This window comes from Bos grunniens, chromosome 1 (assembly GCF_055505025.1).
Source record: "Bos grunniens cultivar Pamir isolate PY7600 chromosome 1, Bosgru_T2T1.0, whole genome shotgun sequence".
NCBI classification, from domain to species: Eukaryota; Metazoa; Chordata; class Mammalia; order Artiodactyla; family Bovidae; genus Bos; species Bos grunniens.
The window spans coordinates 134,945,168-134,959,450 of record NC_141165.1 but is presented as its reverse complement, the minus strand read 5'-3'; the positions used below and the strand labels follow the sequence as shown (position 1 = coordinate 134,959,450).

At 37.1% G+C, this 14,283-nt stretch overlaps 1 protein-coding gene across 6 annotated transcripts in view; it reads left to right on the top strand.

Moving 5' to 3' along the window:
• The window catches only part of SAMSN1 (SAM domain, SH3 domain and nuclear localization signals 1), a 179,711-nt gene that overhangs the window by 37,619 nt on the left and 127,809 nt on the right, over window positions 1-14,283 (top strand). For 4 of the 6 annotated variants that reach the window (XM_086411797.1, XM_086411765.1, XM_086411786.1 and 1 more), the window contains 3 exons: window positions 3,707-3,744; window positions 6,612-6,649; window positions 13,111-13,197. In XM_086411797.1, the coding sequence (XP_086267923.1) occupies window positions 3,707-3,744; window positions 6,612-6,649; window positions 13,111-13,197 (163 nt within the window). The remainder of the gene's footprint in view (window positions 1-3,706; window positions 3,745-6,611; window positions 6,650-13,110; window positions 13,198-14,283) is intronic. The other 2 variants (XM_086411776.1, XM_086411803.1) reach the window with 1 other exon arrangement.

Below are 14,283 nucleotides of genomic sequence, written 5' to 3'. Positions count from 1 at the left end.
ATTGGTTTGGAGATTTTATAAAGGCTAGCTCATTTAATCTTCAAAATTAGAAAAATCATGAAATCCAACAGGACCCTCCTGCTGAGAGCAGTAGTCATTAATTATGGCTTTTGAGAGAAGAACCAGTTGCAATACCTTTTTGACTCTAAAAGAGTGTATGGTACATAATAGATGCTCAATTAATGTTTGTTAAATCAACTGTGGATATATGAATGAATGAATTATATTATTTTAAGGAATATATGGGAGCGATGAAAATGTCTAGCGTTTAACCAAGGTAAACACTGTATGTGTGACCCTAGACAAGTCAGTTTACCATCTGGGACCTCAATTTATTCATCTGCAAATCAAAGGTCAGATCTCATCAACTCTTCAGTCTTAAAAACTCACCATGGGATTTACACCATCATTTACTGTCAATCAATATTCTCTGTACAGAAATACTTTTCACATTTCCATTAGCTTGGCAACAACAAGTCCTGACATATTCGCTTCATTTTTCCTTTTGACTTTGTGATTTGAAAGTAAGATTTAAAAACCAATAATGCAAGAAACATGCACATATTAGATTCAACCCCAAAGGACAGTCTCAACCCCACAGTATGGGACTAGATGGATGGCAGTTGGTATCCAAAATTTCTGTATTCTTTTAAAAGGCATCTTCTCTTTTTTCATTTCAAATTGTTTTTAAATTTTCCCTAATTTGATCTAGTTTCATAGTTATGTGAAAGTGCTTTGCTCCTAGAGCCTACCCTCTTCTACTTGAAAAATAACACAGCTTAGACATACTTTTTTAGTTTCTACCAGCCCATTCATAATAATTTGTCTACATTTCATTTTTTTATTTTCCTAAAAATTGCCAGGGGTAAAAATTAAATTAAGCTACAAATTCCCTAATGAATGAAAGATAAGACTAATGATTAGTACTTGACTGAAGGGATAATAAAGGCTAATAGGAGCACGCTTTACCTGGTATTTATGGCAAGTGTCAAATTAATGGAGTAGACAGAATGACTTCATTGACTCTCTGAAGTGATATTTTCCTTTTGTAGTTCAGAGTATCACACACACACAGACACACACACAGATATAGTTCTGAAATAAAGCTGTGTGTGGTGCCTCTTGACTTGCCCCTCCAGGAATAAAGACCCTAGGGTCTGAACTCCGAAGCATGTGACAGTCTGCTTACGTAAGCAGACTGTTCGGTACAAGCAGTACTAAAAATTGCTTAACCAGTTCAGTAGTCATTTACTACTAAGCAACACCAGGGAACAGACGTCTTCTGCCCTGTTTGAGTAATCCTTTTCCTTCATATCATCACACTTGAAAGCACATTTCGTGTGCTTCACTCTCCTACTCTCTTGTAGGACACAGGTTCCCTAAGAAGCACCACATTATCTCTTTCATTTTGATAGAGATTCCAAAGAAATTCTAGCTCAAAATCTTTTTCAAAGTAGTCAGTAAAAGAAAACTCTTTAGTAAAAGATCCCCAAACCTAAGCTGATTCATTACAAGCAAAAATTGTGACCTGGATTCCAGTAAAACAGAATAAAGTAGACAGTCTCTAGAGAATGTTGTGACAATATTTGTTTTAAAAATTACCAGTATCCGAGTATGGTTACATGAAATTTTTTCAATCTTGGTCCAGATACCTCTAAACCTCATCTCTTAATGTAACTGTGTCCCTTTCACCACATCAGTAGCCATGTATATTTAACCAGCTTTGTGTAGGATTGAAATCTGATTATATTAACTTAGCCAAGGCTTCACCCAGGTGAAGCAGGAGACTCTGCTTGAATAATATGCCCTCTTCCCCAATTCAAACACTTGGAGCTCAGTTTCACACAAGTTTTGTGTCATCTGGAATTAACCTCTTTGGTAGCAAAAAAACAGTGAATTATTGATACAATAAGTGGATTCAAAAAGAATATGTTTCAAGTGATAACAAATACGAAAGATATTTAACATTTCTTATCTTTCTTGTTTCAAATCTGTCTTTGGTATTGGTTAACTAGTTTAGAGTTAACCATTTCTCAACATACTCAAAAGAGACAGAAGTATTCTGAAGAGAACAAGATTTGCGATCTGAAGAGATTTATCTACACTCATGTACACAGATTAATGTGACTCTGGGACAATGGATTCAGATTTTTGAGACATAATTGACCCAAACTGCATGCTTATGGGGACGGGAAGTTTGGTCCTTCCTAGCTAAATTCCAAATATATATGATAGGAATATATCATATATATGATGGCCACACAAAGATAGGTGGCCATCCCCTTTCCTGATGACCCTCACAAAGCTGGTGTGTCTGCTGATTGTGAGGGAAAAGACATAATGAGCTTCTGGACTGAGGGTCAGAGGCATTTAGACCAAGACTGAATTTCATAAAAAGACCATGAATAGAGATTGATTACTTTTAGGACACATGATAACAAAGCATAGAGAATCAAAGGAGTGATCAATCTGACCACTAACTCCTCAAGGTTCTGTTGCTATTCCAACTCATGTCAGGGCTTGGTTTATGACTCCCTCATCTTTACTTCTGGCCCAGCTCTCTTCTACAAGACTGTCCTCTAGGTGATCCATAGGCATCTTAATTTGGCAAAAGTAGTTCAAGTTTGGGGACTGACTGCTTCAGCAGATGGGTTTTCAGTTCTACTCAACAACTTGAAATAGGTAATTCAAATTGTCCTTGAAGTTAAATCTTGATAAAAACATAATAAGGGTTTGAGGAAGGGCCCCCTCAGTTACTATGTAGGGGAAAGCTTATCTTGGATTTTACAGTACTCAGGCTCTCAAGCATTGCAGTAATAAAACCAACTGTGAGTAAAATCTGCAAAAAACACTATGCTCTATACTTGAAACAAATGCCATACTGTAAATCAAGCACACTTTAATTTAAAAAAAAAGTACTTTCCTTCTTCTGATTTTTGTTCACCACTCCTTTCAGCCTTAGCTTCTATGTTTTTCTCCTTATATGGAATATTGGTCCCCAAATTCTTTACTATAAAAATTCCTACCACACCAAAAAAATTATTCAGAACATGATCTGCTGCCTATCATATAACATGTGTTCAAAAAACACTTTGGACACCAAATACATAAATGGTTTTAGGATGAAAGACTGGATGAATGATAAAGAGAAAATCTGAAGAGAGTTCTTAAAGGTGCCTAGAAGCAATTTAAGCTCTTTCAAAGATGGATGGTGAAAGACATGTTGACATTGTATTCTGCCAGGGTGTAAGGGATATGACATCAGCTTCTCTGAAGAAAAAGCCTGGATGAATCACAGGTGTATTTCAGCACACTTGGGGTTTTGTGGTAAGCTACTGTCCATCTTTCTCAAAAGAAGAGAATGTAATTAACATACTCGTATATATCTTTCCTTGTGGTCTTGAAGGGTTGATGGAGGATATAAAGTTGAGGTTACAAGGATTTAACTACAGATTTTTGTTTAAAGGATTTGCTTATTAACTGTCAAGGGCTTACACTAAGGTAAACATGTATCAAAGTCACAAATAGAGAAAAAAGTAAAAACCAGAACCATGATTATACTAAATATATTTAAAAATACAGTCATTTTAGTAGGACAAGGCAAAGTGAACTCCATTTGGATTATACGCAAAGATAAACTATACTTGAAATATCTTTATGATTTCTTGGGGTATTATTTTATTTTACTTTTTATTTTATTTTACAGGAAGTTTCTAATTTTGAGAATGGGAAAACAAAAAGAAAGTAAGTCAAATTTACTTTGAAAACTTTATGTTCCCTTAGTTCTATAATGTTGAATGGAATATTTTAGTGGGTTTCCTGTCAAAGTCCTTTTTAAAAATCGTCACTTACCAATCTAGGTATACTTTACTCTGCTACCATTTGTATTTATGCTGATGCATAGGAAACTGGTGTTGTGACATTGCTGTAGACAAGGATGCAAAAATTAAATTTTCAGAAGAAGAAACGTGTCTAAACTAGGTTCAGATTAAAGTGGAAGCCTACTCGAAAACATGTTTCTATTGGTGACCTATTAATCTTCTGGAGTTCTTCTAATCCAAATAAAAATGTGTTTGCAAAGAGATTTGGGTTATTTAGGTCAGGCTTGGCTTTATATTCAGCACATCAAGCTGCCAGAGGATGCGACACACACATGTTGCATAAGGTAATGGGATTTTTAACTAATAAGCAGGAAATACATAGAAGCAGGAAGTTGGTTTATGGGGAAATTTCCAGATTGGTTGCTGATGATACAGAAGAACAACTTCCTTGCACCCCGGAATGGTCTGAGACTAAATTGTCAATATGTGAACTTCTTCTGGATGTAGTCTTTTTTGACAGCTCTTACCAGCCCCCAAACCTCCCTCTGCCCCCACCTCCACCCACAAAGCACTTTGTGCTTTCATAGTCTTTCCTCCCTTTCTTGCTAAAAGCTTTCTCCCAGTAAGGATATAAAATGCATCCATAGTAAGTAGGTAATTGCATGATTAACAGCTTAGAGCACCTGCCAGGGTAGTTGTATTTCAGCCATAGTTAGCTACTTAAACTACATCAGTGGCATTTTAAGCATGAGTAGGAATAAAGAAGGGTTTTTTAATCAGGGCTCTTATCAGTCTTAAAAGTCGCCCCTCCTATGTAACTGTTTATTCTATCCACGGATAAGGAACTCGCTAATCCCAAATCAAATACTTACACAAAATTGCAGCTTTTGGTTTATGATTGATGCTTCTACGGATTAGATGATACCCAAACACGGAGGGGCAGAAGCAGGATAAATGAGAGGGAAAGCACCCGATGATGACTAAACTAGGTTTTTCAAACATAAGCCAAATCAATTAACGTGCTTTGCAAATTCCTACCAGTTAAACTTGAAAACTTTATTCAGTCCCTCAATTCTTTTGCCCATCACGCCCCTAAAAAGAATAATCCCTTTTGTCATTATGCACCTACTTCACTTTATAATATTATAAGTAGCTTTTTTTTGGAACACTTGCTACTTCCCAAGAGATGTCCTGAATAAGTATTTTGCAGTAAAAAATTAAAACAAAACAAAATAACATGGTTAAGAAAAAAGAAACACTCTATATGGAGGAGTTTGCTTATAAACCTGAGCTTAAAAAAGGTGAATAATGGAAAACACCCCAGTTATAACAAAATTGTTTATACATACACAATATGCTTATGTTCACCGAAGGTGTAAATTGACTAACACAATCAAGTATCAATTTATAGTCAATCTTATTTCATTTCTACCCACCTGACTCACCATTCCCACCACCCACACTGGGATTTTTATAAAGCATTTCTTAGACATACAATTTCATGTTCCACTATATCATTAAAAACACAAGAATTATTTTTAAGAGCATAACTACAACATCACATTTAGAAAAAAACATAACTACTACACTGGAACAAAATAAGAAAAATAATCAAATATCACCAAGTCTAGAGTCAGTGTTAAAATGTGTCTGGTAGCCTCAAGTGCTTTTTTTAATAGTAGCTGGTTTATTTGAATCGTGATCCAAAGAAGACTCATGCATTGCATTTTGTTCGTGTTTCTCAATTTATAGGTCTCTCCTCCCATTTATTTGTTGAAAAAACTGAATTGTTCTTTCTGAGGAATTTTTTATAGTTTGAATTTTACTGATTGCATCCTATGTGTGTGTGTGTTTTAAACACATGTTCTCTGTTCTGTTTACTGTAAATTTTTAGTTAGATCTCCAGGCTTGATAAGATTAAAGTTTCATAAGGCTTGATAAGATCCAAGTTATTTCTGTCTTATGTATTTATTTTTAAAGTAGGTCATCAGTGACTTTATACTTCCTGTTGCATTACATGGGAAGCTCATATATCGGCTTGTCTCTATTTTTATGACTGTAAACTTGCGTATTGGGTTCAGATGGTATCAGACTGATCCATCCAGCACACGTTGCCCATCAGCCTTTCAATTAAAAACTTTAATTAGAATTGGCGATTATTGCACACATTTATTGTTTTATTGGGCTTCCCTGGTGTCTCAGAGGGTAAAGTGTCTGCCTGCAATGCAGGAGACCTGAGTTCGATCCCTGGGTCAGGAAGGTCCCTGGAGAAGGAAATGGCAACCTGCTCCAGTAATCTTGCTTGGAAAATCCCACGGACAGAGGAGTTTAGTAGGCTACAGTCCATGGGGTCGCAAAGAGTTGGACACGACTGAGGAATTTCATTTTTCATTGTTTTATTAGGGATTATACAGTGGTTGTATTCAAATTGCAGTATTTTTCTGTATTTATTGAATATAGTTATTTTTAGAAGAACTATTTGATTATTTTGAGGTACACTCATATAGAATGGCCTACTGTTTTCTTTTTGCAGGGTTGGGAGTGCTGAGATTTGTGAATGTTTCTTTATATTGCATGAAAATTTCCAATCCAAGATTATACTTTGATTAACTACACTTTGTCATCTAGGCTCAGGAAAATTCAGGTCCAAATGTAAAACTTACTTAGAGGTAGAATTTATTTCTGCTCACCATGGCTTTGCACTCATGTCTAAGTGATCTAATTTCTATTTCACTTAAAACATAATTTATTAAACCTAGACTTAAATATCTGTTTCTTTTATTCTTCTAGGTCAATCCGGAGATCTATGTCTGAAAGTAAAGTATTTGGTTAGTAATTCATAAGATTTCTTATGCACATGATACATTCTATTTCTCTAAGAGTGATTTTCTTCTGTTAATGCCATAAAGTAACCGAAATTGATGAATGAAAACAAATTGATTTGTCTTTGAATTATATAGAAAAGATTTAAAAAAGAAATGTGGTTTTATTCTAATTTTAAATGGCTATGACAAATAACAATAGAATGGGAAAGACTAGAGATCGCTTCAAGAAAAATAGTGATACCAAGGGAATATTTCATGACAAGGTGGGCACAATAAAGGACAAAAACAGTATGGACCTAACAGAAGCAGAAAATAATAAGAAGTGGCAAGACTACAAAGAAGAACTATACAAAAAATAAAAAAATTAATGACCCAGATATTCACGATGGTGTGATCACTCACCCAGAGCCAGACATCCTGGAATGTGAAGGCAAGTGGGCCTTAGGAAGCATCACTATGAACAAAGCTAGTGGAAGGAATGGAATTCTAGTTGAACTATTTCAAATTCTAAAAGATGATGCTGTGAAAGTGCTGCACTCAATATGCCAGCAAATTTGGAAATTCAGCAGTGGCCACAGAACTGGAAAAGGTCAGTTTTCATTACAATCCCAAAAAGGCAATGTCAAAGAATGTTCAAACTACCACACAATTGCACTCATCTCACATGCTAGCAAAGTAATGTTCAAAATTCTCCAAGCTAGGCTTCAACAGTACATGAACCGAGAAATTCCAGATGTTCAAACTGGATTTAGAAAAGGCAGAGGAACCATAGATCAAATTGCCAACATCCGTTGGATCATAGAAAAAGCAAGAAAGTTCAAGAAAACCATCTACTTCTGCTTTATTGAATACACCAAAGCCTTTGACTGTATGGATCACAACAAACTGGAAAATTTTTCAAGAGATAGGAATCAGTTCAGTTCAGTCTCTCAGTCGTGTCCGACTCTTTGTGACCCCATGAACTGCAGCAGGCCAGGCCTCCCTGTCCATCACCAACTCCTGGAGTTCACTCAAACTCATGTCCGTCAAGTCAGTGATGTCATCCAGCCATCTCATCCTCTGTCGTTCCCTTATCCTCCTGCCACCAATCCCTCCTAGCATCAGAGTCTTTTCCAATGAGTCAACTCTTCACATGATGTGGCCAAAGTACTGCAGTTTCAGCTTTAGCATTACTCCTTCCAAAGAACACCCAGGACTGATCTCCTTTAGAATGGACTGGTTGGATCTCCTTGCAGTCCAAGGGACTCTTAAGAGTCTTGTCCAACACCACAGTTCAAAAGCATCAATTCTTTGGTGCTCAGCCTTCTTCACAGTCCAACTCTCACATCCATACATGACTAATGGAAAAACCATAGCCTTGACTAGATGGACCTTTGTTGGCAAAGTACTGTCTCTGCTTTTGAATATGCTATCTAGGTTGGTCATAACTTTCCTTCCAAGGAGCAAGTGTCTTTTAATTTCATGGCTGCAGTCACCATCTGCAGTGATTTTGGAGCCCCCCACCAAAAAAAAAAATCTGACACTGTTTCCACTGTTTCTCCATCTATTTCCCATGGAGTGATGGGACCAGATGCCATGATCTGAGTTTTCTGAATGTTGAGCTGTAAGCCAACTTTTTCACTCTCCTCTTTCACTTTTTACTAAAAAGAGGCTTTTTAATTCCTCTTCACTTTCTGCCATAAGGGTGATGTCATCTGCATGTCTGAGATGATTGATATTTCTCCCGGCAATCTTGATTCCAGCTTGTGCTTCCTCCAGCCCAGAGTTTCTCATGATGTACTCTGCATATAAGTTAAATAAGCAGGGTGACAGTATACAGCCTTGACATACTCCTTTTCCTATTTGGAACCAGTCTGTTGTCCCATGTCCAGTTCTAACTATTGCTTCCCGACCTGCATACAGGTTTCTCAAGAGTCAGGTCAGGTGGTCTGGTAGTCCCATCTCTTTCAGAATTTTCCACAGTTTCTGGTGATCCACACAGTCAAAGGCTTTGGCATAGTCAAGAAAGCAGAACTAGATGTTTTTCTGGAACTCTCTTGCTTTTCCCATGATCCAGCTAATGTTGGCAATTTGATCTCTGGTTCCTCTGTCTTTTCTAAAACAGCTTGAATATCTGGAAGTTCACAGTTCATGTATTGCTGAAGCCTGACTTGGAGCATTTTGAGCATTACTTTATTAGCATGTGAGATGAGTGCAATTGTGTGGTAGTCTGAGCATTCTTTGGCATTGCCTTTCTTTGGAATTGGAATGAAAACTGACCTTTTCCAGTCCTGTGGCCACTGCTGAGTTTTCCAAATTTGCTGGCATATTGAGTGCAGCACTTTCACAGCATCGATTTGAAATAGCTCCACTGGAATTCCATCACCTCCACTAGCTTTGTTCGTAGTGATGCTTTCTAAGGCTCACTTGACTTCACATTTCAGGATGTCTGGCTCTAGGTGAGTGATCACACCATCATGATTATCTTGGTCATGAAGATCTTTTTTGTACAGTTCTTCTGTGTATTCTTGCCACTTCTTCTTAATATCTTTTGCTTCTGTTAGGTCCATATCATTTCTGTCCTTTATTGAGCCCATCTTTGCATGAAATGTTCCCTTGGTACCTCTAATTTTCCTGAAGAGACCTCTAGTCTTTCCTATTCTATTGTTTTCCTCTATTTCTTTGCATTGATTGCTGAGGAAGGCTTTCTTATCTCTTCTTGCTATTCTTTGGAACTCTGCATTCAGATGCTTATATCTTTCCTTTTCTCCTTTGCTTTCTGCTTCTCTTCTTTTCACAGCTATTTGTAAGGCCTCCCCAGACAGCCATTTTGCTTTTTTGCATTTCTTTTCCCTGGGGATGGTCTTGATCCCTGTCTCCTGTACAATGTCACAAACCTCCATCCATAGTTCATCAGGCACTCTATCTATCAGATCTAGGCCCTTAAATCTATTTCTCACTTCCACTGTATAATCATAAGGGGTTTTATTTAGGTCATACCTGAATGGTCTAGTGGTTTTCCCTACTTTCTTCAATTTAAGTCTTAATTTGACAATAAGGAGTTCCTGATCCGAGCCACAGTCAGCTCCCGGTCTTGTTTTTGCTGACTGTATAGAGCTTCTCCATCTTACCTGCCTTCTGAAAAATCTCTATGAAGGTCAAAAAGCAAGAGTAAAACCAGACATGGAAGAATGGACTGGTTACAAATTGGGAAAAGAGTATTTCAAGACTGTGTGTTGTCACCCTGCTTATGTAATTTATATGCAGCATACATCATGTGAATGTACGCTGGGCTGGATGAAGCACAGGCTGGAATTAAGATTGCAGGGAGAAATATTAGTAACCTCAGATATGCAGATGACACCACCCTAATGGCAGAAAATGAATAAGAACTGAACAGCCTCTTGATGAAAGTTAAAAAAGAGAGTGAACATGCTGGCTTGAAACCTCATTACTCAAAAAACTAAGATCATGGCATCCAGTCCCATCACTTCATGGCAAATAGATGGGGAAACAATGGCAACAATGAGAGACTTTATTTTCTTGGGCTTCAAAATCACTTCAGATGCTGACTGCAGCCATGAAACTAAAAGACGTTTGTTCCTTGGAAGAAAAGCTATGACCAACCTAGACAGCATATTAAAAAGCAGAGACATTACTTTGCCAACAAAGGCTCATCTAGTCAAATGGTTTTCGTCTATGGTTCTCCCAGTAGTCATATATGGATGAGATATATGATATGAGAGTCGGACCATAAAGAAAGCTGAGCACCAAAGAAATGATGCTTTTGAACTCTGGTGTTGGAGAAGACTCTTGAGAGTCCCTTGGGCTGTAAGGAGATCAAAGTCATTAATCCTAAAGGAAATCTGTCCTGAATATTCATTGGATGGATTGATGTTGAACCTGGAACTCTAATACTTTGGCCACCTGATGCAAAGAACTGACTCATTGGAAAAGTCCCTGATGCTAGGAAAGATTGAAGGCAGGAAAAGGGGATAACAGAGGATGAGATGGTTGGATGGCATCACTGCCTTGATGGACATGAATCTGAGAAGGTCTGGGATGATGACGGGAAGCCTGGCGTTCTGCAGTCCATGGGGCTGCAAAGAGTTGGACACAACTGAGCAATTGATCTGAACTGAAGACAAAAAACTATTGGCTTATTCAGAATTATTTCCTTTTATACTAAAAAAAAAAAAAAAAACAAAACCTTTTATTGGCTGATTACCTTCCAGTTTCCCAACTTTAGCTTGGAGGGCCCATAGTCAAGATGATCTCTTAGCTATATTTTCATAGCTAGGAATTTAGGAATGAAATAAACAATGGTTGAATTATAAAAGACTTATCATAGCATCTCAAGTACCAGCGATTTTCTTCAGTTTTTGTGGCTATAGTATACATAGTAATAACAGAAGCAATTGGTTTGATGTGTATTTTAATTCTAGTGCATGCTAAGTCGCTTCAGGCTTGTCCAATTCTTTGTGACCCTATGGACTGTAGCCCACCAGGCTCCTCTGTCCATGGGATTCTCCAGTCAAGAATATTGCAGTGGGTTGCCAGGCCCTCATCCAGGTGATCTTCCCAACCCAGGGATTGAACCTGAGTCTCCTGGGACTCCTGCATTGCAGGCAGATTCTGAAGTAAAAATCTAATTATTTTTAGAAAGTTAATAGATGATGCTTCTCTTTGCCATTTAGATGATAGGGGGTCACTAGTTATAAAACATCTGTAGTGACAAGACAACTGGATTATTCACTCAATAATTCATTTTTTTATGGAGTTTTTCAGAGTGGTGGGCACACTTTCTTCCCAGCGGGGCTTAGGAGTTGGATACTCAAACCCCAGTCTTCCTCTTTTGAAAGCCAGTTTCCTGGATAGGGTATGAAAAGCGCTCAGACCAAAGTGGTGATCATCTATGGATGCATCTACTAAGGACATCTGCATTTTAATAGGGTCTGAGCTTCCACCAGTGGTAATATCCACAGGAGCTGAGTTCTGTCTCACTTGTCAAGGCCCTGTGAGCAGTAGTTGCTAAATATTTTGAATGTCGGCTCTGATTTGAATAGTGTATGGCCTGAAATGAAAGGAAGCAAGCCAACTTTTGTTTTCCATTTATATATGCCATTGTCATAGTGTTTTCAGTTTGTGCTCACAAGACTCTATAACACAGTTTTTGATGATCACCTGCCTTCTCTGTAGTCAAATATCAAAGGAAATAGTGACTTTAAAAACAGCACAGCAGGAGAACTGACTTGTGGACACAGCACAGGGGATGGAGAGAGTGGGAAGAATTGGCAGAGTAGCATTGACCTATCTGTATATACTGCCACATGTAAAATAGATACCTAGTGGGAAACTGCTGTAGAATGCAGAGAGCTTAGATGGGTGGGATGTGGGTGGGGCAGTAGGGAGGCCCAAGAGGGACAGAATATGTGTATACGTATAGCTGATTCACTTCATCGTACAGCAGAAACAAGCACAACATTGTATAGCAATTACACTCTAATAAAAACCAGCCCAGCCTGCTGAGTTTGTGTAATACTTTGGTTGCATTATTTAAACTTTGCTTTATCAATGATGTGGTACAACATGTGGGATGATTAGTCTTTGTAAGCAGGTTAGAAGGGCTTCCAGGCTTCCCTGGTAGCTCAGCTGGTAAAGAATCTGCCTGCAATGCAGGAAACCTCAGTTGGACTCCTGGGTTGGGAAGATTCCATGAAGAAAGGTTAGGCTACCCACTCTAGTATTCTTGGGCTTCCCTGGTGGCTCAGATGGTAAAGAATCCTCCTGCAATGCAGAAGATCTGGGTTCAATCCCTGGGTTGGGAAAATCCCATGGAGAAGGGAATGGCTACCCACTCCAGCATTCTGGCTGGAGAATTCCATGGACTGCAGAGTCCATGGGGTCGCAAAGAGTCAGACACGACTGAGCGACATTCACTAGAAGGGCTTCCAGTTCTTCATTCTGGTGCAGTTCAGTTCTTTACAGCATGTTTAGACCCTGCTCCAGGTGTTGGGAGAACAAAGCTAACACTTAGAAGAAATTGTTCTCCCAGTCAAGGGTCTTAGAGTTTCTTGAAATAGCTCAATGTTCTCTCGATATACTTCCTTAACCATTTTGTTAAAAAGAATGAAGAATGTGGAGGATGGAGCTACTTTGATATATAAAAAATAAATGGTTATTAATTCAAGAAAAATACTCCAAGAATAATGTAATCAAAAGTTTTCAAGAGTATTTCAGTAGCAACCTTCTACCATCTACGTGTAGGTCCTTATTTAGTTCATAGGAAAAAAAAAGGGGGGAGCCCACAGAACGTTGGTTGTATTCATGAGGGACCAGAACTCTCCAGAATGGACCACGATGCTTTCTCAACATATTACTTACCATGCTACCCCTGTGTGTTCAATTTGTTTTGATATCGAATTTCCTACACTTACTGGACAGATGTTACTGTGACTTCTAACCAATCTTCTGCTTTACTTTAGAGGGAAAAACTGTGAATGACACAATTTGGCAGGAACCCAGCAAATCTGAGAATGACTCCCACATGAGAAGACTCTGTCAGCTGAAAGGTAATTGCTAAATTTAGTTCCCGCTGACTTTGCATTTTCCCAAAGTAGTATAAAGGGCAAGTAAGAAAAATTTACATCTTTCTTCATTAAAATAAGCATTGCATTATAGTCTACTTAAGAAGGAAAAACTAAAAGAATAGAATTTGTATATTATTAATAGAATGTATACTTGTGTGTGTAAGTGGACAGACATGCAGAAGGAAAGTATAATTTAATTAAGTTCCCAGTTGAAGCAAAGAATCAGTTACAAAAAATTTGAAATCCTTTAATGTCTAAAATAATGCAAAAATATATTAAAACTCAGCACATAGAAAAACCTTATAAAAATAACATTAATATATTAACCTTTGTGATTTTTAGATTTTCTTTAAATATTTAAGAGAAATACCCTTGACTATTAATGCAAAACTATGTCATTTTATTTAAAAAAAGTCTTAAGAAGAGCAAATTAGCAGCCAGGTGTAAAAAACTTTATTAATAATAAATGATTTCATAATTAAAATTACTTAACTTTGGAAAGGTTATGAATAAAACAGAAAGTCTTAAGAGTTCACAAAGATGGACAATAACATAAAAAATTAATATCCTTGGTATTTTCCTTCAGTGTTACTGGAACAATAAATAATTGCTCATATTAGTTATTGATTATTTAACTATTTGTATTTTTAAATTTAATTTGAATTTTAAATTTAATTTTAAAAGATATTTTAATATTTGGGGACAAATATTTTTATAGTTAGGAGTTACATAGTATGATTGTTCAAATTTTGCCTTTTGAGTGCTGTGAAGGAGCTCATAGATTTACAAAGTAATCATTTATGAAAATAATCATTTTCCTTTGAACTGCTTCAATTTTATCCAAGATTGAATAATGTTCTACTGAATAGTTTTGAGCTTAATTTCAATACTTACAGATTTCTCCATTATAAATAAATAAACAAGTGAAACATTTGGGGATTATATTAGACATTTTTTAAAAATTATAAGATAGGCAATGTTTTACTTATATTGTGTTTGATTAAATTCTGTCTTTACCTCATGAATGTTAGTGATATTCATTCACACCTAGGTTAGTTAATTAAACTT